Source organism: Halichoeres trimaculatus, unplaced genomic scaffold (genome assembly GCF_033239565.1).
Source record: "Halichoeres trimaculatus isolate MK-OKI-2021-1 unplaced genomic scaffold, fHalTri1.1 fHalTri1_scaffold_23, whole genome shotgun sequence".
NCBI classification, from domain to species: domain Eukaryota; kingdom Metazoa; phylum Chordata; class Actinopteri; order Labriformes; family Labridae; genus Halichoeres; species Halichoeres trimaculatus.
Window position 1 is genome coordinate 12,535,267 of NW_027437201.1, and position 22,350 is coordinate 12,557,616.

Here is a 22,350-nt window from a genome sequence, read left to right on the forward strand (position 1 = left end):
CATTTCTTTATTCATTCTGTTATTAATTCACAGCAACATTGTGAATTTGTTAGGTTTTGGCAACCCATAGCTTTTTTATGTCAGAGACAAGAGCCAGTGAAGCTCTGCAGCAGAGTAATCTTGGACTATAACTGTAATGATGCCATCTGGTGGTTGTGTTTAAGTAGATGTATTGTGCTTACAGACTCAGTGGCCACTGAATTAAGTACACCTGTTCATCTGCTTGTTAACACAGATGTCTAATTAGCTATCATTTAGCATCAACTCAATGCATTCAGGCATGTAGACAAACTGAGCAACAAAATGGAGAAGAAAAGGTGATTTGGAGAGTGTTGAGCTCTTTGCTAGCCTGTAGCCTGGGCCTCGTGTGTCCAGGCCTCTTTGTGTAGCTGCTCCTCTGTAACCTTTTTGGAAACCAGCTGATAGTGTTCATAAGCTGGGAAGAAAAAGTGGTTAAAGAACTGATGGATCATCTGAATCAAAAGCTCAGGGTCATGATCTTTGGCATCCACTTTTGTTCTTCCTCCATGCTCTTCTGTGAATGCTGAAAGAAATACCAAAACATCAACATAAGACAGAAGTTTTTGAAAATTTTTACTTCCTTATTTCAGCAAAAACATTGAACACAGATTTAACTACGAATAATCTTAATATACAAAAAACATTAGTAGTAGATCATGACCACCAATGCAACCAACCTTGATTTCCCTTCACGTCTTGAGCAGAAGCGTCCACTTCATCTTTTCTGTCTTCAGTTTTAAAGCCCCCTTCCTCCAGACCTCCACAAACCTGCTGACACTTCACCTCAGCAGCACCCAAAAGTACCTCAAAAAACTCCAGGAGCGTAATCTGTAATAAAGCATGGGACCACAAAGTTACACAAAGAGGAGAAAGGAACATACGAAACAAGGTGAAAGTGGTTACAGGTTAGACAGACCTCTAGATCCAGACAGGAGGAATAGTTTTCAGGATCTCTGGTTTCTGAGGTGATGAGCTGCAGTAATTTCTGAACTGTCAGGTTCGTGTCCAGCAGATGAAGATCCTACATGGGGTTGAAATTAGCATTAACAGTGTAATTTTGTGTGTTGGGTGAAATTAAGTTTAAATGCAGGAAAAGGTTTGGTCTTCTGACCTTGAAAATCCACAGCAGGTGTCTGCAGGTCAAAGTGGGCTCATCTTGGGTGGTTCTAAAGACTTTGCAGTACTCCTGATAGATTTCCCAGCACCTCTTTGAGTAGCTCATTGCTACTACGGCACAGTCTGGATGTCTAAACAGGAAGCCTGAATGAACACAGATGTTGTTAATGAATACATATGTGTTGGTTTTATTGTGTCTCTTCTCGGGTAATAAACTGTTTACACCCTCTACATGTGTGCCCAATTGTCTGAAATACATTATTGTAAGTACCTTTGACATTCTTAGCATTAGGAAGAATGTTGTCTGTCATCAGTTTGGAAAAACAGGAGGCCAGTAGGTTCTTTTGTGTCCTGTAAAAAAATACTTTATGTCAGTGGCCAAGGACAAAAAAAAAAAAAACTGCTTAAGTTTATCATAAGTGATTCTGTTTTCTGGAACTGAATATGGATTTGCAGTTGAAAGTAACTAGGTGAGAAGTGCAGGAAACAGCATGCTACTTATGTGCAATAAGGAAATATAAGATGAGTTAAGGATTTTGATACTCACTATTACAAGTGCGCTGAAATTTACTGACATTTATTTATTGAGGAAAATATAAGATGAGTTAAGGATTTTGATACTCACTATTACAAGTGCGCTGAAATTTATTGACACAAAACATCAAGAACTGGATGATTAATTTTGACGTAATTTCATCTAGCATTAAAAAGTAAACAAGGAAAAACTAAACTTAACTAACTACCTCAAACTTCATGCTAGCGCTATAATAACAGTCAGGGAAACTCCAGTCATTAGCGTTCATCGTCTGGAGACCACAAATGTTTGTGAATAATGTAAAGGCCATCCATCAAAGAGTAGTTAAGTGACTGTTTGGATTTACTTGGGTATCCAGCCTACATTTTCATCCTTTAGCACCTGCATGGCATGTCACTTGGCCGGTTTTAAAAGATTTTTTACTGGTTTGTCTTTGTAAGAACAACGCCAATGCTTACATTATGTCTTTATGGTAGATGTGATAGGACACAACAACCAGACAGCTGAGGAGCCCACGAAGAAGGATGGAAACAAAAGGGAAATGTTGATCTGCTGTAGGAGCATCTAAAGGAGCAGAGAAAAATCATCAAACACAAAAAATACTGTTTTATCCTCTAACTTGAGTTAATTACATTGTAGAGATAATGAGTGACTCCTCACCTCTGATCAGATTGTCTATCTGTATCAGAGTGATGTTATGATGATGGATGTAACAGTCCTTTAGGAGGCGCCACAACTGCAGGCGGGACAGCAGGAAGGTGTTATCAGGAGAGTGGGCCTGGCCGAGCCTGCTGTAGAAACTGTAGACTGACCTGAGCTCTGTGGCCAGCCTCAGCACCACAAACTCCACCTGGTGCAAGTGTGAAAATCAAAGAATGAGAACTCAATGCAGCTAAATTAATTTAGGAAAAAAATCAGCAAAGATACAAGATGTTTTAGCCACTGGGGGCGCTAGAATCATCACAAACCACAATTTCCTCATGAGGGCTTTAACATTTAAGTGCATGTGTAATCATGAAATACTGTTTTTTCATTTCTTTGTGGGTTAATCTTCAGTCCAATTTCATAGCACACAGGGATCAGGAATAATTTATAGGAATTATGTAGTGCTGGTGGATGATAAAATGACCCCTTGTGTTTTCAATACATCAATGAGGACATGAAGAAATGATCCCATATGTGATCTTACCTGTTCGCGCTCAGTGTCCCGGTTTCTCTCTGGAATTTGATCCAGAAGATGATCAATATTCAGGGCCATGTCTGGTCCCAAGACTGACAAATCGCTGCCTGGCAGTGGAGACGGACCTAAAATACGAGATGAAATGAAAATCTTGAAATAGGTTGTAACACTATCGAATAGGGTGGGTAGTTTTGAAAAGAGATGATGTTGGTGTTTACCACAGAAAGGAGTGGGTTCTCTTTGTCCGCTCAGGATGTCGGTCATCATCTGATCATTCACAAAGTCTCCTTCAAAAACACGGCCATCCTTAAAGGTGAATTTTCCCTGTGAATCATATCCAGCACAGAATGAGGTGATGCTCGTTGATGTTTTAAAGGGTGAAATGGTTAATATAAAAGTCTATTTTGAATGTATGATAGATATCATTGATTGACCTTTCCATGTTTTTTGTCCTTCCTCCATTCCCCTTCATAGACTGCTCCACCAGCATAGTAAAAGGTTCCCTGTCCATGCCTTTGGCCTCGCAGAAAATCCCCTGTGTACTGGTTGTTCTTGATGTACTGAGACCCATCTGCTCGCCTCAGGATCCAGGTGTGAGTGCCTCGTCCATGCTGCAAAAACAAGAGAGCTGGTGAGGTAAGCAGACGGTTTGTTTTGGGGCTAATATATCACAATGGAACAATTGAGAGCTTTTATACCTGAACTCCATTCTGCCACATCCCAGAATACTCTTCTCCCAGTGCGAGCCACCTCATGGTTCCTTTTCCATGTCTCTGATTGTTCTTCCACTCACCAGAATAAGTATTACCAGAGGGATAGCTGTTAAAACACAGATGTAATTCTCAGTTCAAACAGCTCAGGCCACAGATTTTACACATAAAGTCCATACATACCCTCTCACTCCCCAACCCTCTCTGCTGTTCTTCACCCAGTAGCCTTTATACCAGGATGTTTTGTCCTTGTTGTAAAAAATTTCTCCCTGACACAAAGAATCCCAATTAAAACAGAAATACATCGTAATAGATAAGAATATGAGCATCAGAGGGTGGACTCTACTTTTCCATGCTTTGCCCCCTGATCCCACTGCCCTGTGTATGAAACACAGGTTGTTGCAAACGTAAAGGTTCCAGTCCCGTGTCGTAAACCTTTATACACCTGGCCATTATAGGTGCTGCCATCAGGCCAGATGAAGGTGCCTTCGCCCATGGGCTGGTTGCAGACAAATTCCCCCTGTAATGATACAAAATGTACCTGAAGATTACACTATGAGCATAAATGTCTTCAAACCATATCATATCACCCTATAAGGTTACAATTATAAATATAACATCAGAAAAAGAAATCATAATATATGTTTATCACAGTTATATAAACAGTTTCTGTTATTTTTGTGCCCTACCTCATATTTGAATCCACCTGCCAATGTGAAGACACCACGACCATCCATCAGTCCCTTAGAAAACATCCCCTTAAGAATCACAACAAACTGAGTTAGATAAAATAGAGCTAAATTATTTATATCACCTATTAAATTATTAAATAAAGAGTTTGCAAACTGCTTGGACAATATATTGTCTTTGCAGCTAATTGCATACAATGAAATGACTGTAAATTCAATCTCAATTAAACAGTTTGATGTTCTCAAGTTGATAGTCTAAGGAAGTAGAATACCACATGGATAGAAATCCATGGAAAATACACATTCGGTGTCTAACCAGTCATTTCTGTGTGTGAGCAGTTGTACCTTGTATACATGACCTCCTTCAAAACACGCAAGACCAACTCCATGAAACTGTCCTTCAATCATATCCCCTTCATACCTGCCAGAGACAAACCAGGAAGCCTTTAATATTCATACGAGTACTCTAAAACAGTTGGCTAATTGTTGTTGTGAATTCTGGTTTACCTCTGTGGTACTAAGAGTATATTTGACGGGAATTCGTGAATGGCTTCTTTCTCGTGTTGCTTTATATCCGTTAAGTTCACCCGTGAAACACCAGAGCAACGCTCCGGCTTTGTTTCTTCTCCTCCCTTGGCAGCTGTGTTGGTCCTCATAGTTATTTGTTTACGGTTTTTATATTCATTTTACTCTCTAAATTCTTCTCTTGCATTTTACGCTGTTTAGTTGTGCATCTCTCACGTCAGTTTATGCCATTTCCATAGTAACGACAGGAGACGCTGAAACTACGGCATCCTCCAACACCCAGAAAGGTTAATATCGCAACATTACCGCCAAAAACACCTGTTGAGAATTTCACGCTCGTTCTGTCGATTTTTTTTCCCGAATATGAACAATAATTCACCTTTCTTAAAAAATACACAATTGTGCAGTAATATTATTGTTAAGAAATACAATGAAATATTTTTCTGCCTTTTTTAAATCAGGATATTGATTATGCTTTATTTATATATTCTATATCTAAATATTTTTTCCATCAATGTATGTTATGTTGAAAATAATATTAACAGGAAACACATTCTGAAAAAATATCTTGTTTATTAACCACGGTAATTTGTGTTTCAAAGATTAAAAAAGAAACTGACACTTTTTGATGCAAAATACAAATAAAATCAGAACCTTCCTGATCGGAACAGATATATAATAAAAAATAAACCACCTAAAATCTTTTTGTTTGATCTGAACAACATTGTTAATCAAAGCACTTTCTAGTTATATAAAAACAGTGTGAAGAAGGACTTCCAGCAGGTTCCTCCTTGACGTTGTCAGTCTGGAGAGATGATGTCCAGGTTAGCAAGGTGTCTCATGGTGGGCCTACCATGAGGACAGTTCCATGGGTGCTCGATCTCCCCCATGTGAACCACAAGCTTCTTCATTTCAGTGGCGCTCAGAGCAGTGCCAATCATCACCTGGAGGTAGATGCCAACAATGTTAGTAGGTTACTTTCTAACATTAAAATATTGTGATAAATCATTAAAAAAGGCTCTCTACTACTTGGGCAAACTCACAGATTTGCGACAGGCTCTGGAGGCAAACATTTGCCTGACGCGAGATGGTCGACACATGACCCCCGGACTGTCGGTCAACATAAAGATCAGCTCTTCAATGTCAGCTGGGCCAAATGTCCAGTTCTTACTGGTGGGCAGAGATACCAGCTTAACCCGCTCCATCACCTGAGCTGCAGTAAAAAAAAAAAAAACACTTAAGTGATTGAAACACTAACACTGAAAAGAAGAATTTGCAATAGAATCAATTCATACCGTCTTCATCAATGAGAAATTCAAAGCCATTCTTCCTGAATATCTCAACGTTCTCCATGAGCACATTTTCACTGATAGCAGTGAGGTGAAGCTTTTGGGGGCTGCAAACAGGAAGCAAACAAAATATATCACTGGCAAGCAAAATGTTGTAAAAACATTCATTGTTAATCAGCACAAGATTCTTACAGGATGAGTTTCTGTCCTTGAAGCACGGTGTGCTGCTGCAGCATCTCAAAGTTGTACTTCTCATCTGTTGCATGCTGGTCGATCATGAAGATGTCCGAGTTGAGTTTTGTGATAATGAAGCCGAGGTTGAACTGACCGATGATCTCCATCTGTTTGAACATTTCCTTACTGAGAGACAGAAAAAAGAAAGATTTCGTGTTGAATCACTTTGTTATTTTGTCTAATCCACTCTATTGATAAGTGAATCCTACCTGATCTCTTTCCTCAGCTCCTCCTCTGCACTTTGGTTTTCTCCAGGGTTGATCTTAGCTCTGAAGCGTCGATAGCGCAGCTTATCCTCGCTCCTCTGTTTCTGCTGGTCCTGTAATCTTTTTAGCTTTCCTGCCAGCTCCTTAAGAGAAAAGTGGAGAGGCACTGTTCTTCTCTGTACGATGACTGGAGCATCCACTGCAGAGGAGGATCTCTTAAAACAGTCTGATGAAGTGCTTGATTTGGATTCCACAATAACATGAGGTTCATCTTTCCTAAATCTTTTGGCATCTGGGCTAGCGGAATAGTCTTTATCTGACTCAGTCTTTAACTCCAGGTCTGGAGACGGAGATTGGGCATTATCAGGTGTTTCTTCAGATGGACTGTTTGTGCTGAGTTCAGGGGACTCAACATCTGGTGTTGGTATATTGCTAATCAACACAGCTTCATCTTTTTCACTGTCTGCATCATCGCCTGACATCCTACTATATCTGAACCCATCCAACACCGACTTCCCTGCTATTGCACCTTTCCCCACATCTCTGGTGGATTTCAAAGGAGATTTTATACTTGATTTGGAGGTAGAGGGTGTGACAGAACCTCCAAAAAAACACTGTAGTTTTTTCTGTGTTGGGCCACAGTTAGATGCTTTTGTAGTACTTGGTCTGCTTCCAAAATTTGAGCTGTGATGACTTGAAAAGGCAGCTTTAAGTCCAGCCAGACTTATGGATGTCTTTGGACCCACTGGCTCCAAGTCAGCACCTGATTCTGGCTGTTTTTCATTAGACTGGGCAACATGTTGGCCATCCAACGCAAGAGGTGTTTCTGGAAAAAAAAGGCAGATTTAATACCAATGCATACGCCTCATGTGCTCTATAGGCTTAATGTAGAGATGTGTTCTTACTTGTCAGAGACACAGGTGCACTGTTCAGACTGATTTTATTAACTCCAGCTTCATACAAGTTGATAAGAGAAGTCTTTATAATAGCCAGCAGGAGTTTTTCCTCCTGAAGGAAGATCTGTCGTTTGTCTGGGGTTACGTTTACGTCCACACACTCTAAAACAACAAAAAGAAAGAAAAGAGCTTGTATAGTAAACAAACAGCTGAGTCGATCTGAGATAACTTCCGATCAGCAATCATCTTACCAGAGGCTACAGCTATGTTCAAGGCAACAAATGGATACTGATGTCTGTTATACATGTGATACACTTCATTCACGACTTTGGTCACCTGCAAACAGTAGCACAGTGAAACAAAAATTTAATAGTTAAGCTTAATAGTTTTTACTTACCTCATATGATTTAAACCAAATACTTCCATGTGTGTATATTAGTTATAAATGTTAAACTCGGGGCCTTAAACATGACATAAGTAACCTTGAGAGGATCACATGGCCGGTTGTTGATAAAAAAGAATTGCCTGTCTGTGGCACTCCTCCCAACACCGTGGTCTCCTCGAGAAATGAACCCTGTGATGCTGCAGAAACAGATTTTTTAAGTACTTCAAAAAATGATTTATTGGAAAGAAGATATCAACAAACTGTGGTTCATTACTGTTACTTACGTAAAAAGTTGTTTGGGTAAATCTGTCTCTTTGAGTCCGTATTCCTCGATGATATTTTCTGAAGGAGAAACTTGCTGGAAAGGGAGCAAACTCTGCAGCTGTGAAGGAAATGTAACGTATGGGATCAAAAAAGTATTTCTGATTTTGATTCTGAAATAACAGACATCAAAAGTCATGGTTTTGCCCATGATTGTTTAATAAGTAAAGCTAAAAAAAAAAAAAAAAAAAACATTTAAGAAAAGAGTGAAATCATAGTTCTGACCTGCCTAGGTCCAAATATGGCCCCTATGTTGTCTCTCATACTCTGGCTGCCACTGGTGCTGAGGACTGTGCTGCGCTTTCCCTGCCCATTTTGGTTTGAGCAGGTAATTCGCACTCCTGTGGAGATGATACAGTAGGACTGCAGGACGTGTATCATTTTGGCATACTCCTGAAAAAAAGGGATAAAATTTTAAGATTTAGAATAAATAAATAGACTACTCAGGTTGATTCTTTCACTTTTGCTTCACTCTATTTCTGCTTATTATTATCTTTGTATACATAAATTAATGTGTTTCGTTGTTCATGGGATTATAATCATCATCAAACCAAATAATGGTCATTTACTGACCTTTTTGATGTTGCGTTGGAACTCTTTGTGCCGAACCGGCAGAGTGTAGAAGAGCTGCTGCAGGCTGACAGTGGTGCCTTGCTGACGAGGATGAGGTGACTTCTGTACCATGTGGCCTTTGTGGTCAAACACCAGTTTGGTCCCCACCTGGCTGGACTCGTGACACGTTACCACACCCAGATCACTGACAGGAGGAGGGTAAGTGAAAGTTGCAGCTGGTGTAATAAAACTTAAATGTGCCAACTGAACGGGGCTGATTGTGTGATTTACCTCAGAGCGCATAAAGAGCTGAGGGCTTCACCTCTGAAGCCAAATGTTTCCACATGGATGAGATCAGAAAAGTCCCTCAGCTTTGACGTGTGATGCTTTAAGGCTTAATGAAACAAACAGAAAAAAATAAGTCAAATAATGTAAAACACTACAAAGAAATTGGATAACTCAGTAGCTGACACTTACTTAATCCCTCAAAGTTGGCCTCTTCTACTCCTTTGCCATTATCTGACACCTCCACTAGCTCAGTTCCAGACTCCTTCAGCCTCACATCTGGAAAATGTAACAATGTGATCGTAACGTTTTTCTCAAAAGAAGTTTATGTTGTTGCATTTCAACCCCTTTATCTTTCATTTTTATACAGGAAGAGTACTGAAAGTCTCCAAACATTGCGAGTAACAGATTACAACCTCTGTATTATCATCTGTACAAATAATTACCAATATTAGTGGCCCCTGCATCAATGCTGTTTTCCACCAGCTCTTTGACAGCAGTGGCCAAAGTCAGCACCACCTGTCCTGAGCAGATCTGATGCACAGAGTGCTTGTCAATGGCTTTGATGGCTCCTGCAGGTTCAGAACTGCAAAGGGAAAACGAGAACTTACAGACAATAGTATCTAACGTTGCCATATAGCATACACACTATTGCTGCAGTGAATTAATTCATGTAATCCTACAGCTAATCATAAAATAATGCTCATCCAGTGTCATGTATCCTAATTATATCACGAAATGTTATTCTTGGGGAAAATCTTCTGCTGTTTTCAACAATTATATTTGCATACAGTTGAAAACCCTCATTTGCAGGCAAGCTAATAAAGTGTCATGGTGGCTGACTTACCAAGCTTCAGACATCTTCAGAGACTTCTGGCTTCGCAAAGTAAACTCAGAACTTCAATACAATACTTTTCCTGAAACGCAGTCTGCCAGGAACCCCCAACTAACCCCCTTCCATGTATGCAAATGTTATATTGTGTTTACTATAGCCGCTACAGAGCATCACGTTTCGCCATGTAAACACAAAAGTGCAGCAGTACCGCGCTTGTGTGTTGATGGTTCACGAGCGTCAATAATGCGCGACAACTACGCAACTCGACTTGTTGAAAAATGAACCAAATTGTTAATTTAAAAAAAAACTAAAACTATACGAGGAAGCCTAAAACACGATGATAGTTATTAATTAAAGCGAGGGGAATTTCCATAAGTACTGAAAGTATTTTAAGAAACAGTTACCTTAAACGTTTTGGTATTACATCACCACACAGACTGAGATCTTTGACCGAATGAGATGTTAGGGCGCATGTCCATTTTCTTCATCCAGTAAAAAACGAATAATACATATTCTGCTGTGGGAGTGGTTTCAACGAATCCAAACCAAATCATTACAAACTTTTGGTCGAAGTAAACATTTTGTGGTACGGTATCTTAATTCTTCACAGAATCCTAATTGTACGTTTGTCAAGCCAGAGTCATGTACGTGTACATTGTCAGACGGTCTCTGCTGTTCAACTGTTTCTCAATCATGGCCGCCCGGTCGCAGTAACACACCGTACGGATCTGACAGCTTCCACACTTTCGGCTGATTATTTCGTGTACTAGGATCATTCTGCAGTCCGGGGATCTAGGAGTAGTTGGACACACTGTCGTTCCAAAATGGGTTAGCTGTTACGATTCGGACACGTTTGGGAAATATACTTTTTTTGTCAAGTCATCATTTTTTTTCCACAGTAATATGTTCAGTTCAACACTTAACGACGGGCTCCTGCTGTTGGATGACTCTCCTGGAAGCAGCGGTAGCGTTTCGGTTCACAGAAAAATCAACCCCACCGAGAGACATGAGGTGGAGACTGCCTTGGGTCTATTAAGTTTGGAAAGCGATGAGGAAGATGACGTCCAGTTTGATAGTAAGCAGCTTTTTTCTTCTGCTAAATGTTGCTAGATAAACACTGACAATGCTCCTTACTAGGTCGACCCTGGTAGGGGTTATATCCATATGCCCTGGCACTTAGACAAAACGTTAAATCTTAAAGCTCCTGTAAGGAGTCTTTTGACTCTTTATGAGTTTTACTGAAAATAACAAGGAAGCCGAGAGGCAAAGTTCACCATACGCATCCAAACATTTAATTTCTAAGTTGTTAATAGTGATTTCTAAAAAAAAAAAAAAGCTGCTGCAGGGTAGGTGTTATTCTTAGGGCCTTTTATATTCAAGATTCACAGTGAATGACTATTTAGAGACATGGGCTTTTTTCCAAACCATCTATTGCCTGCTACCTCTAAATGTAGTTGGTGCTTACTGCCTACTGCTTTTGAATATAGTATGTATTATGACTGTTTTCTTTTTTCTCTTTCATAAAATGCTACATTGGTTTTCAGTTTCAGAGAGCAGAAAAGCTGAGATCGAAACAAAATTTAACAGGTTGTCTATATAAACTCATATCAATTTTGTAGAAGTAAACAGTTACCTATTCAGTCTACTTTCTACAATCAGAAGTTACAAGATTTACTGGTGTCTCTTTCTCATGAACCATCTAACATTAGTGTTGTGGTATTGTAGTTGTAATACTAACTTATTCTAGTAGGTGGCAGCACTGCACCTAAAACTGAGTGCTACTCTCCTAACAAATGAAAAAAAGGAACACGAACAACACAATTCATGTGCATTTTAGGAAACGGTAGGTGAGGTTTACTGGCCCATTGCATACTGAGCTAATTTCTCAGATTAGTTGGACGTCCTGGAATTTATTGGCATACTGCAGATTTTTCTCTTTTTCACATACTAGATACTTAATTTTTGCTAAAATAAGAAGGCACTGCCAGTATCGAAGGTGCACAAAATGCTTGCACATCCTCAAGGCAAAATCAGCGCAGATAATGTTCCTCATGGGGGCTTTAAATGTTTCTGTCCCTCCCTGCCTGTTATTTCTCTGAATGAGCTCCAATAACATCATTAGAGATGTTGTCCTTGGCTCTGTGGTTGACTTATTACAGCAGTCTTAAAAGGCGGGTACTCACAGCCTGGCAGGTTCTCTTTCTTTTATTATGATAAAATATGCAAATTAGCCCGCCTGTATCTGGCAGTGCCATGGGGGATCTCCAGCAGTGAACTGGCCAAACATGTCAGGACATGCCCCTGCCCACACTTCCTGCTGCAAGATGAAGTGTGAGGCAGCAGCCTCCCTCTCACTCTGGCACAGTCACTTGCTGCTTCTGCTTGGTTTTATGTTGACAGAGCTCAGTAGGTGGAGGAGGCTGGTGTCCGCTGGAGAAGGCAGATAAGCATTTCAGCTGTGCACGCCCCCCTCATGTATAAACAAGATCAGTTTTGCCTCTGAGGTGAACGGGATAATCACTCTTACAGCTCTGAGTGCTTAAATGTTTGGTGTTTTTCATTATCTGAAATGGACCTAGGAGACAAAAAAATAGTTGCAATGATAGCCAAAGTTATTGAAGAAGGTAAGGAAAAGAGGGGGAATGTGTTTTCATGTGATGGATTTTTTTTATGTGGTACAAACAAACATCACTGAGCGGTGTTCTGTACTACATCTCAAACTTACCAGAAGAGGTTTCATTGGAAATATGATGCAAGAGTGAAAGTGAAATATGCTAAAGCAGTGGATTTTTTATGTCTGAGTAACCACAGCTTCCTCTTTCATGTGTCTCCCTGTGCTCAGCTTCTGATACGGATAACAATGGTGAGGTGATAATGGCTGGTAAACATTACCCATCTATCCAGGAGTTTGCCTCAGCGATCCCAAACCACCTTCTTCTGGGGTCTCTACTGGAGCACCTGTGTTTCATCTATGAGAGCAATCCAGCTCGCTCACGAATGCTGTTCAAAGGTACGTGACACCTTTTTCTTATCTCTCTTTTATTCAGGCTTTTTGATTATTTTTAAGATAATTGTTGTGTGTTCAATTTTATCCACTGAAAATGTTTATTTTGTCATCCCTTTGGCAGTTATTGGGCAGCGTTTAGCCGCCATGAACCTCCTGTCACCTTTAGCCATCAGTGATGAGTTCAGCACTGTCAGACTGCAGCACAACAGAGCCTTCACTGAGCTGCTACATGCTGCTAGCTCCTCGCTGTATCCTCAGGTAAGAGAGGAAATCAAGTTTAAAAAGCATCATTTTGGTCTTTATACCCCATTTTTATTGATGTTTTTCTTGGAATAAATATCTTTATTTACTAATGTTTAATGATTAATTTGACACGGTGTGGTAGTCAACTTTACGTTTTGTAAATTTTGAGGTACCTCAACAGTGTATTCTTCATGTCATTTTGCAGGGCCAACAATGCCTCAGCTCAAACACACACAACCCAGCCATAAGGTAGATACTTTTTTGAGTCATTTTTTGCCATGAGTTGTAGCAAAGATAAGTTTTGAGTTCAACCCCAGATCTGTAAGAGCTGTGTAAAATGATAGCTGGGAACAGAATTTAATGATGGGAACAAATCACAAGTCAGAACTTCAGAACTTTACTGTTCTATGAAAATATATACTCATTGACATTGGGCAAGAAACAGATGAGATAGGAACAACATTAAAAAAGTTGTTGTAAAAACACCTGGACAAATAACTAATGACATTTATTTTCAACATGTTAGTAATGTGACTGGTTACAAAAAAAAGAGTACTTGAAAGAGGCTGAATCTTTCAGACATATAAACGGGAGGAGGTTCACCACCCTGTGAGGGATAGGGCGAGGAAATTGTTCAGCAGAATCTCTTCACAAAACGAACAGGGTTGATAACAGATATTGGACTGCTGTGATCTTTAGGTTCTCACATGCTCTGAAAACAGGAATGACTCTGTAGTGGAAGTCACCGCATGGAATTGAATTCATGTCTAAAAAACACTGATACACTGAATCCACAGAAACAGGTTAAAACTGTTTAACAGTACGTTTAATGATTCACCAACCATCAAACTCTGTCTTTGTCAACATTGTACACAACCTTTCATGGAAGCACCTGGGTTTGTATAGTTAAGCTTCAAATGAGGTATTTTTGATTTTTCTTCACAGAACAAAAGATGAACTATTACAAGCACAGACGTCTCGGTACCTCGGCGAATTTGAGGAGGTACTCAGACTGGGGAAAGGATCCTATGGGAATGTGTATAAGGTTTGTACTCCTTGTCCTCCGTACAGCGTTAATTTACATAAAGAGAAAATTAAACCCCCATCAAAAATCACAAAAATGTTTTGTTATTATAGGTTATGAACAAACTGGACGGCCAGTTTTATGCTGTGAAGAAAATCCTTATTAAGAACGTCTCAAAGGACGACTGCATGAAGGTGGAACAACAGTAATCAAACAATAAATCCTTTAACAACAAAATGTAGAGGAAACATATCGCATAATCTGAATATGTTTATGTGCTGTAGGTCCTCAGAGAGGTCAAAGTGTTGTCCAGCCTGCAGCATGTAAATGTTGTGGGTTATCACACAGCATGGATGGAACATGTTCAGCCTGCAACATGTAAGTATTGACTGCTCCTACTGTTTATTATGTCTAAGTATACAAGTTCTTGCTCATACTTTAACATGTTACTGATGTTCATATAACTGTCACAGCTCACGAGTCTCGCCTGCCAGCACTGGAGTCAGGAAATCAGGACAGGTAGGATCTTGTACTCTGTAATCCCACACCACATTTTTTTACTCCTGCTAACAGGTTATAAATTATTATGTGCTAACACAAGACTTTTAAATTAACACATTAATTTATGCCCTCATATCTGTCTCTTTGTATTCTTCAGCAGTTTTGATGACAGCCTTGACAGCAGCAGCTCCTCTATCATTTTTCAAAGCCACAGCCAGGCACACATAGAGGCTACCCCAAGTGCCATAGGACCCCTGCATGGACAGCCGGTGAAAGCTTTAGTCCCAGCCCAGGAGAAGGGACAGGTGGTGTGCCCCAAAACAATGCGCCGCATTCCCGAGAACTATGTCCCTTGTGTGTTCCTGGGGCAGCCACATCACGTGAACGCCTCAAAGTGTCCTGCCAAGGATTGGGACAGCTCGATGCTGCAGGAGGAGGACTTCAGCAGGAGCAGCATGGAGCTGAACAACAACTCCTGCATCGACAAAGATCAACAGCAGCTGGCTGACAAATGCAAAACAAAGGCTTCCAAAGAGGTAGGGCTTTGACCAAACAGAGTTATTTTGTGTCTAGCCTCCTAGGAGTAAAAATTGTGGTTATTAAAGGGATAAATTTGCATTACCTACAGGTACAGTTCCAGCTGATGCTCTACATTCAGATGCAGCTGTGTGAGCGCTCGCTGAAGGATTGGCTCTCCGAGAGAAACAGCAAGCCCAAAGACGACCAAAGCTCAAGATGTAAATATTTAACACCCTGCTAATTAAAATCCATGCAAAATCTGAGTTTTAAACATGTTAAATAAGTGAAACATGCATTTATCCCCCCAGTGCCTTATGGGTGTGTTGATGCTGAACACACACTCAGCCTGCTGAGAAGTATACTTGAAGGAGTGGAGTACATTCACTCAAAAGGAATCATGCACAGAGACCTGAAGGTAAAGTGTAAACTTTATTCCAGCAGCATGTGTTTGTTGGTTTGAGGCTTGTGAATCGAAATCCCCCTCGTGTAAACTCGTGTCAGCTAGGAGTCATACCAAATCGGTCGTTAAATGAGTCCTGCTCAGCATCCATCTCAAAGGAAATGTGTATATTCTCCCAGCTGCTGAACACAAAGTCATAAATCTTCTCAGGTAGGATTTTTCTCATCCCTTCTCTGTCCCCTTGGATGTGTTTTAGATAAATGACACTCTTGCAAATATCCTGAAGCCTCCTTGGCTGCTGAATGAGTTCAAGCAGCCGGTCTTTCTGTTTGCAGAAACACGGTAGTGTCAGGGTGGAGGGCAGGAGGCCGCTGTGGTTGTAGAGGGTGAGAGGGGAGGTCAAACTGAGGAGCTTCACCAGCAGAGAGTTGTTGTGAACATTAGATCTGTAGTTGAGGAAAAGAAACAGACAGTTTTCCCCTGATGCGCTCAGCTTGTTGATGTCCGCTCCGTGTCTTAGCAGCAGGTCTAGCAGCTCCTCGTTGCCCATGCTGCACGCCTGCTGTAGAGGAGTCACACCGGCTTTGTTCGCAGCATCAACCTCTGCTCCGTGCTCGAGCAGCTCAGAGACACAGCTTATGTCGTCCTTTAGAGTTTTACTACTTCTCATGGCCACTGACATGGCAGCGAGATGCAGAGGAGTGTTCCCTGAGTGCTTCACGCCCTGAAACGAGGCAGGAAGTCACACTAGGTTCATGTGCTGATGAAACTTTTTGCATGTAATTCTTCTATATCAAGAGCGCGAGATTAGACTTCTCGTTTAAGTGAATCATTACAAAAATGCAATTATGTCAAGTTGAAACAAAATGCACATTTAGCTGATATAGTGAGGATAATTAGTCATCCAGGTGAATATTTATCTAGCTTTATGCTATGTTTTTGACAAAAGAGCAAAATTTGGCCCTCAATAGCAATGTACAATTACTTGATTTATTTTTTGCCAGTTTATACAGCTTTTAAGAACATTTCGCATCAGATTACCTCTCCAATTCCAGACCTTCAGTGTTGTTGATGTGCTTGCTTTACCCGCAAAAGGCTAAAAAGGAGAATTAATTTGTGCTCTTTCATCCAAGCAGATTTTTACTAATACTATTTTTTTCTTTATTATTATGACTGTTTTACTTTTGGATATTTTTCAGAATGAGTATCTTAAAAAAAAGTCTTCTCAGAAATATCCTAAGTGGTCATCATGGTTATTTTGTGATTAATAATCCAGACCTAATTAATTGTTAAGCCCATGCCACCAAATTTAATGTCTACTGACATCAAAGCTTTCCTTTTGTTTGACCTTTGACTTGATTTTTATGATAATACAGTTGAACAGGTCTTTTAATAACTATAAAAATGATTATTTTCCACCATTCACTTACACACATAACATATTACTGCCTTAAAAACAGGAAGACGTAGAGATCGTTACTATTTCACGATATAAATACAACACTATGAGCCGTCTGTTTGGCCGTGCGGTCATTAGCTCATTAACCCTTGTTAACACTCTGTCGCTCTGCTTAACTAACACACACTTGATCCTCTTGCTCTCAGCCTGCTTTGCTAAAGCTATTTTCTGCACTCTTACTTCAGATCATGAAAATGCGCTTTACGTATAACCTCAACTAGAGCCATGTATTTCTTGTAATTCTAATTTAAATGAACTAACTCATTCATACACCTTCAGCTAAAGCACTCATTTGAAATGTATTAGCTGCCCTGGGTTAATTCTTTGAAATTTGACTAATTATATTTGACAACCTTCAAATTTTTACATTCCTACGTTTTCCTTTAACTTACTCTGTCTTATTTTTAAAGGTTAATGGATATAGAATAAACACACTTATCTCATCCACCAAAAATCCTGAGAAGTGCCACAAACCTTATTTACATCTGCTCCCTCCTTGATCAAACACTCAATGTGTGCTTTTTGAAGCATCCCAGCAGCCATATGCAGAGGTGTCATCCCACTGCTGTCCACAGCGTCAACCTCCGCCCCGAAGCTGGAAAGAATTTGAACGGCAGACTGTGCCGCGAAGCGTACAGACAGGTGAAGTGCTGTTTGGCGGCTCTGTCTTTCCACCTGACAAGAGAGCACAAGAAACAATATTCACAAGATGTTTTTGTAACCACACACAGTAAAACATTTAAAGAGAGGAAAAAGTCATTTATTTATTTATTTAGAAAAAAAGTTTTACCTCTGCATTGATGTTAACACCGTGCTCGCAGAGAAGCCGCAGACAGGCCTCTGCATGCCCCTGTGCCGCGATTGCAGCAGCTGGAAATTTTGATCCTGGTTTGAGCAAAGCAGCGCAAATGTTTGGCCAACTGGATACCGCCAAGTGTAGAGTGGTTTGACCCAGCTGGTTCCTGTGATGGAGGTAGAGACAGTGAAATAGGGGCTGATGTAATTAGAAACAAAACAAACGAGGGACGTTTCTGTGTTTCTGCAGTCGACATCACTTTCATGATGAATCGAGTTAACGTCCAATGCAGAAGTTGTCACATCATGAAACTATACTAGATTCTTACATACTCTTCTTCCACTGCCTCAGGTGAAAATTTAAGACTCTTTAGTATCAACAGGTGTGACATGTTGGCTGTGGTTCTGTAAAGTGTGTGTTTGTGAACACCTCATTTCGGGGTCCGCCCCCACAGTGAGCAGGAACTGAATGCTCTTCATTTTTCTGTACGAGACTGCCAAATGAAGAGGTCGGACAGCAAAGCCCTGGAGCAAGACAAGAAACAACAAGCAAAACTGGAAACTTGTGCGTGAATATTCTTAAGTCTTCCTTTTTGAAAGAATCTCAGTTTTACTTGAACGAATTCAGAGATCAGATTGGAGTTCATTTGTTCAGATGCTCCAGTTCATGTGATTATCTTTGAAGCAAAGTTAGAAGCACAGTGTTCTTTCAACATATTTCAGATCTGACTCCGTTTACAAGTTGTCACATTACCTTGAAGAAGTCTTCTCCTGGTATACTCTGCTGCATCTGGATAAGACAGTTGCTCCCGTACTTCCTTGAGAAGCTCTCCATACGTCCCAAGTCTTCATCTTTAACTGCATGATAGAATTCGCTGTTGTGAAGCGTGATAATATCACCTTTCTCCTCTTCACGCTCCTCACCTTCTTCCTGCATGACAGCCTCTAACAGCTTCACTGCGCTGTGTGTTTAGACTCCCTGAAGGTTTTCTGTGGTTAAAGCTGGTTCTTCTGGTTTGCAGATGCTTTGCTCATAACGCCAGTAATTTTGGTAGTTTGAGGAAGTCATGTGTCTACTCGCTGCTTTCTTTTCCTGTATTTGTTCGTTTGATCGGCGACTTCTCTCAACCGTGTGGCGTGTTTTCAGCCTGATTTCATCATGTAGCTCTAAGAGTTGCGTGTCGTAGCATAGAGCACAGCCTTCCTGTTACAGCTGATAACTTATGTGTTTGGGGCCAATTACAGGGAGTGGTGACAACCCTTTTAGTCATCATCAGGTTCCTCCAGTGTTCAATATTTCCTCCTCTGCTGCTGGAGATGAGCAAAAAGTTAAAATGCTCATATTATTCACATTCAGAATGCAGTGACAACCTGTAGATTTAAAGTCGTTTTCATACAAAGCAGCTTATTTTCTAGAAGTCATCTCTCCCTATTTATATTAAAGATGAGTTGGAAATAAGCTTTATCCAGTAGTTTGAGGGAGAAATGTCAGTATCCTCTTCAGATTTAATGGTCAGGTATATCTGCATGAAAAGACGTTTACTTTTGCAGAACAAGAGTGCAGTGATGAGGATGCTGAAATGAACATGATGAAGATGTATTATTATGACTTAAAGGGGGCATGAGCCATCTGCATAAAAAGCAGTGAATACAAATCAGATGAGGGGATAATACACTCTCTTACAAACCATGTTCCATAAATTAGGGCTTGGCAAGATGGCATTTTATCCACATCTCAATATTTTTAGATCATATCACATTATGATGGTGCTTTAAAGCATACAATTAAACCAGAATGTCAAGGCTGACTATATGTATTGATATTTAATATTATTGTATTGAAATTAATTATCTATTAATTTAAATATATGAACGCACTAGAACTAAAATTGTAAAAATACCAAATCAGAGTAGGAAAAACTTTTGTGGAAATGTGCAACAATTCATTTTTATAACTTTGTATGCAACTATAAGTCTTACATTTCAAAAAACAATGTACAAATTTTGCAAACAATGGTTAAATGCAACTGTTTGCATTACAACAGGAAATGGCCGGGCGTTTTTGACAACTATTTACAAAATCTTCAAGTGTCACAATAAAATTTCACAAAATAATGTCATGAACGGCCTCATTGCTTGACACACAAAACAGAAAAACTACACTTTAACACACTACTACCCACCAACAATGTAATCCAACCACGCTATCAGTCACAAATCAATCAAAACTCACATTCATGCCTGCTGTTTCTCTCCATAACTTCCCAAACTCCCCCTCTCTCCTAGCAACCATATTATTTTGTGATTGTCTGAGGTGATGTACTTTGGACCAATAGGAAAAAAGTTTCATGTTTCTCTGTTGTTGTTTTTTTTTCGACAGCTCTGTTGGCTGGCCAGCACTCTCCCCCAGTGTTACCACAGTTACCTTGAAAAATTAATCGATTAGACGTAACTTGGTTGCTTTATTGATGACTCAATTCTAAAAGTAACTAGGTTGAATTACCAGTTATTTTATTAGTTACACTCAGCAGCTTCTAACAGACATGCAACTGCATGATTTGGTAAAATTGTACTATTGCAATTACAATTAATTCACAGGAACATGCAGAGATTATTGGTAGTTGTGTAATGTGTACTCTACAATTAAAAACTTTTTTTTTTAATTTTCACTACAGCACTGTTCAGTTAAATTCTAGATTTAAAGTATTTTTTAAAAACTCTTGTAATTTTTTTTTTATCAGTTTCATTTTTTGTTAAAGTTGTAGTCTGTTGATCCTGTATCTGTAATACAAATAGGCAAAAATAAATTTTGTTGTGAGTGTGGGCTCGCATAATCCCCAGTGCCTTGGTCAGGGCACCCAGATCCGAAAAGTCTGGGCACGCCCCCTGTCATCCAGTGCCTCTTTGTAGCTTGGACACAGAAGAGAGAATAGGAAAGAGACAAGCAACAATTAACACAACACTATTGGATGCATATGAATTGACTATTACAACACCCAACAGCACTCCTATGTGTACGCAGACTTGTTTGATGAAGCCAATGATGGTGTTGTTTGTAACTTAGGAGTTTTACAGTCAGGTACCCTGAAGTGTATTCTGTGATGCACAAAGAGGAAAGCACCTCTCGGGGTGCTAGAGTGTAGCTCTTCATTTAAAAGCTTTTAAGCTATCAAAATAAGTTGTAATTCTCTGTTTCATTTCACAGCCGAGGAACATTTTCCTGCATGGGAATGACTGCCACGTTCGGATTGGAGACTTTGGTTTGGCCTGTCGGGATAAGATAGTGGACAGCCCTAAAAGTGCTGCTTCTGTGCATAAGGGTAAAACTGCCCTTCCTTTTTTTATGTGTTTGTGGCATAGAGTTGCCAGTAGAGGGAGCTATCTGCTCTAAAGTCACATTTCTGGTGTGTTTTGCAGATTCATCACATACCACAGGTGTGGGAACATTTGTGTATGCTTCACCAGAGCAACTAAAGGGCTCACAGTATGATTCAAAGGTAAACAAACTCCCTTTATACATTTATTTCAAACGTCTCCTGCGTTTGTTTTCTGGGTTTCTGTAGACTGAACGTTATTTTAACTGTTTGTTCTCTACCAGTCAGACATGTACAGCATCGGAGTGCTGGCTCTGGAGCTATTCCAGCCCTTTGGGACAGAGATGGAGCGAGTGCTGACCCTTGGGGACCTGAGAGAGGGGAAAATCCCAGACTCTTTCAGCCAAAGATGGCCAGTTCTGACCAAGCACATCCTGAACCTGACAAGTAAAGAGCCCAGTCTGCGACCGACAGCAAGTCAGCTACTACAGAGTGAACTCTTTGGCAGCAAAGACTTAGTACGTATTGTTTTTTCATTATAGCTTGAACATTAGTTACATCACAGTGTATTTTTGTGTTATTTAAATAAACTTAATCATATGAGCATAGTATTTTAAAGCTTGAAGTCATTAAGAACTACTTATGTATGCAAATCATAATGTGTTAGTTCATCATTTTTTAAGAATGTTTTTTCCTCCTTAGGTGATCCATGGTTTGCAGAAAAGGGTTGAAGAACAGGAGGAAGAGATCATGCAGCTAAAGAGACAAATTAGTCAGCTCCAGAGCTCAAGAGTCACTGTTTGTTTCTCTGAGTCTGACAAAACCTGAGCCTTGAAAATATCAACAAAGAGACTGTCATAACTTGATTTCTCAACCACTGCTGTGTGTTGTTTTGCTCACAAGCACTAGTAGTGAAGAGTGCATGTGTTTGTGTGTGTGTCTGTAAACATTAGAGAGTTATGTGTAGAAGAATGTAAGGATGTGATTATTTATCTTCATTTAGCTGCTCGATTAAACTCCGTTCTGCTATGTTGGTTATGCAATTTGTGATTTTTGAACTGTATATTTTCTAAGTATGGCATTGAATAGCAGATTGAAAACTGATCCGTGGCAAATTTAAATGTTAAATTTCTATTTTGCAGCCTGTTGACCACAAAGAATCAGCTAAAAATCTTGAGAAAATTGAAAAAGCAAAAACAGAGCAGGTACCCAATGTGCAAAGGCTACAGGCCAACAAAACACTATGCGATATTCATTTTACAATTTGAACAAAAACACATACTTCTGCTTTTGAAGAGCACTCAGTGAA

General features: G+C 39.9%; 4 protein-coding genes across 7 annotated transcripts; 1 reads left to right on the forward strand and 3 right to left on the reverse strand.

Annotated features, from left to right (window-relative positions):
• Window positions 1-2: 2 nt before the first annotated feature.
• rsph10b (radial spoke head 10 homolog B) lies at window positions 3-5,011 on the reverse strand. Of its 2 annotated transcripts, XM_074663918.1 has the most exons (16): window positions 4,759-5,011; window positions 4,597-4,672; window positions 4,252-4,320; window positions 3,909-4,082; window positions 3,746-3,831; window positions 3,551-3,671; window positions 3,287-3,463; window positions 3,071-3,176; window positions 2,862-2,977; window positions 2,333-2,522; window positions 2,131-2,236; window positions 1,409-1,488; window positions 1,133-1,281; window positions 938-1,042; window positions 699-849; window positions 3-544 (listed from the first exon to the last, which is right to left on the reverse strand). In XM_074663918.1, exons 1-16 carry the CDS (start codon window positions 4,905-4,907, stop codon window positions 345-347), a joined length of 2,055 nt encoding a protein of 684 aa, XP_074520019.1. In that variant the 5' UTR covers window positions 4,908-5,011; the 3' UTR covers window positions 3-344. The 2 variants fall into 2 exon arrangements, with proteins under 2 accessions (XP_074520019.1, XP_074520018.1); XM_074663917.1 differs by having other exon boundaries at window positions 2,862-3,176.
• A 351-nt stretch (window positions 5,012-5,362) lies between these two features.
• Window positions 5,363-10,217, reverse strand: pms2 (PMS1 homolog 2, mismatch repair system component). Its single transcript, XM_074662875.1, has 15 exons — window positions 9,792-10,217; window positions 9,391-9,530; window positions 9,137-9,223; window positions 8,951-9,053; window positions 8,681-8,864; window positions 8,333-8,500; window positions 8,071-8,168; window positions 7,884-7,983; window positions 7,653-7,737; window positions 7,411-7,563; window positions 6,509-7,331; window positions 6,258-6,425; window positions 6,072-6,172; window positions 5,820-5,989; window positions 5,363-5,720 (listed from the first exon to the last, which is right to left on the reverse strand). Exons 1-15 carry the CDS (start codon window positions 9,803-9,805, stop codon window positions 5,577-5,579), a joined length of 2,538 nt encoding a protein of 845 aa, XP_074518976.1. The 5' UTR covers window positions 9,806-10,217; the 3' UTR covers window positions 5,363-5,576.
• Window positions 10,218-10,317: 100 nt separating this feature from the next.
• eif2ak1 (eukaryotic translation initiation factor 2-alpha kinase 1) lies at window positions 10,318-22,069 on the forward strand. 3 transcript variants are annotated; one of them, XM_074662877.1, is made up of 15 exons: window positions 10,318-10,854; window positions 12,622-12,789; window positions 12,908-13,044; window positions 13,235-13,278; window positions 13,975-14,074; window positions 14,167-14,247; window positions 14,338-14,431; window positions 14,527-14,572; window positions 14,715-15,090; window positions 15,183-15,291; window positions 15,382-15,488; window positions 20,933-21,047; window positions 21,145-21,224; window positions 21,326-21,559; window positions 21,744-22,069. In XM_074662877.1, exons 1-15 carry the CDS (start codon window positions 10,683-10,685, stop codon window positions 21,867-21,869), a joined length of 1,989 nt encoding a protein of 662 aa, XP_074518978.1. In that variant the 5' UTR covers window positions 10,318-10,682; the 3' UTR covers window positions 21,870-22,069. The 3 variants fall into 3 exon arrangements, with proteins under 3 accessions (XP_074518978.1, XP_074518977.1, XP_074518979.1); XM_074662876.1 differs by having other exon boundaries at window positions 14,712-15,090; window positions 21,744-22,067; XM_074662878.1 differs by lacking the exon at window positions 10,318-10,854 and adding an exon at window positions 12,278-12,403 and having other exon boundaries at window positions 14,712-15,090; window positions 21,744-22,068.
• On the reverse strand, window positions 15,565-18,928 carry LOC141784913 (ankyrin repeat domain-containing protein 61-like). The gene is made up of 5 exons (XM_074662879.1): window positions 18,482-18,928; window positions 18,158-18,252; window positions 17,723-17,894; window positions 17,407-17,607; window positions 15,565-16,197 (listed from the first exon to the last, which is right to left on the reverse strand). The coding sequence occupies exons 1-5, from the start codon at window positions 18,662-18,664 to the stop codon at window positions 15,571-15,573; spliced, it is 1,278 nt and encodes a 425-aa protein (XP_074518980.1). The 5' UTR covers window positions 18,665-18,928; the 3' UTR covers window positions 15,565-15,570.
• Window positions 22,070-22,350: the final 281 nt, after the last annotated feature.

Bases quoted from the DNA above. Each gene is read 5' to 3' on its own strand.
- rsph10b (XM_074663917.1), bottom strand. From the start codon at position 4,907: ATGAGGACCAACACAGCTGCCAAGGGAGGAGAAGAAACAAAGCCGGAG. The intron at 4,321-4,596 runs GTACAACTGCTC...GTGATTCTTAAG, and splicing joins AAGGAGGTCATGTATACAAG to GGGATGTTTTCTAAGGGACT. The intron at 3,672-3,745 runs GTATGTATGGAC...GTGTTTTAACAG, and splicing joins GAGGGTTGGGGAGTGAGAGG to CTATCCCTCTGGTAATACTT.
- pms2 (XM_074662875.1), bottom strand. The intron at 8,865-8,950 runs GTAAATCACACA...TCCTCCTGTCAG, and splicing joins AGCTCTTTATGCGCTCTGAG to TGATCTGGGTGTGGTAACGT. The intron at 7,738-7,883 runs GTTACTTATGTC...TACTGTTTGCAG, and splicing joins GGCCATGTGATCCTCTCAAG to GTGACCAAAGTCGTGAATGA.
- eif2ak1 (XM_074662876.1), top strand. From the start codon at position 10,683: ATGTTCAGTTCAACACTTAACGACGGGCTCCTGCTGTTGGATGACTCT. The intron at 13,279-13,974 runs GTAGATACTTTT...TTTTCTTCACAG, and splicing joins ACACACAACCCAGCCATAAG to AACAAAAGATGAACTATTAC. The intron at 15,292-15,381 runs GTAAATATTTAA...TTATCCCCCCAG, and splicing joins AGACGACCAAAGCTCAAGAT to TGCCTTATGGGTGTGTTGAT.
- LOC141784913 (XM_074662879.1), bottom strand. From the start codon at position 18,664: ATGCAGGAAGAAGGTGAGGAGCGTGAAGAGGAGAAAGGTGATATTATC. The intron at 17,895-18,157 runs GTGTTCACAAAC...CCTCCATCACAG, and splicing joins GGGGCGGACCCCGAAATGAG to GAACCAGCTGGGTCAAACCA. The intron at 16,198-17,406 runs GTTTGTGGCACT...GCCTCGTTTCAG, and splicing joins AGGGAGCAGATGTAAATAAG to GGCGTGAAGCACTCAGGGAA.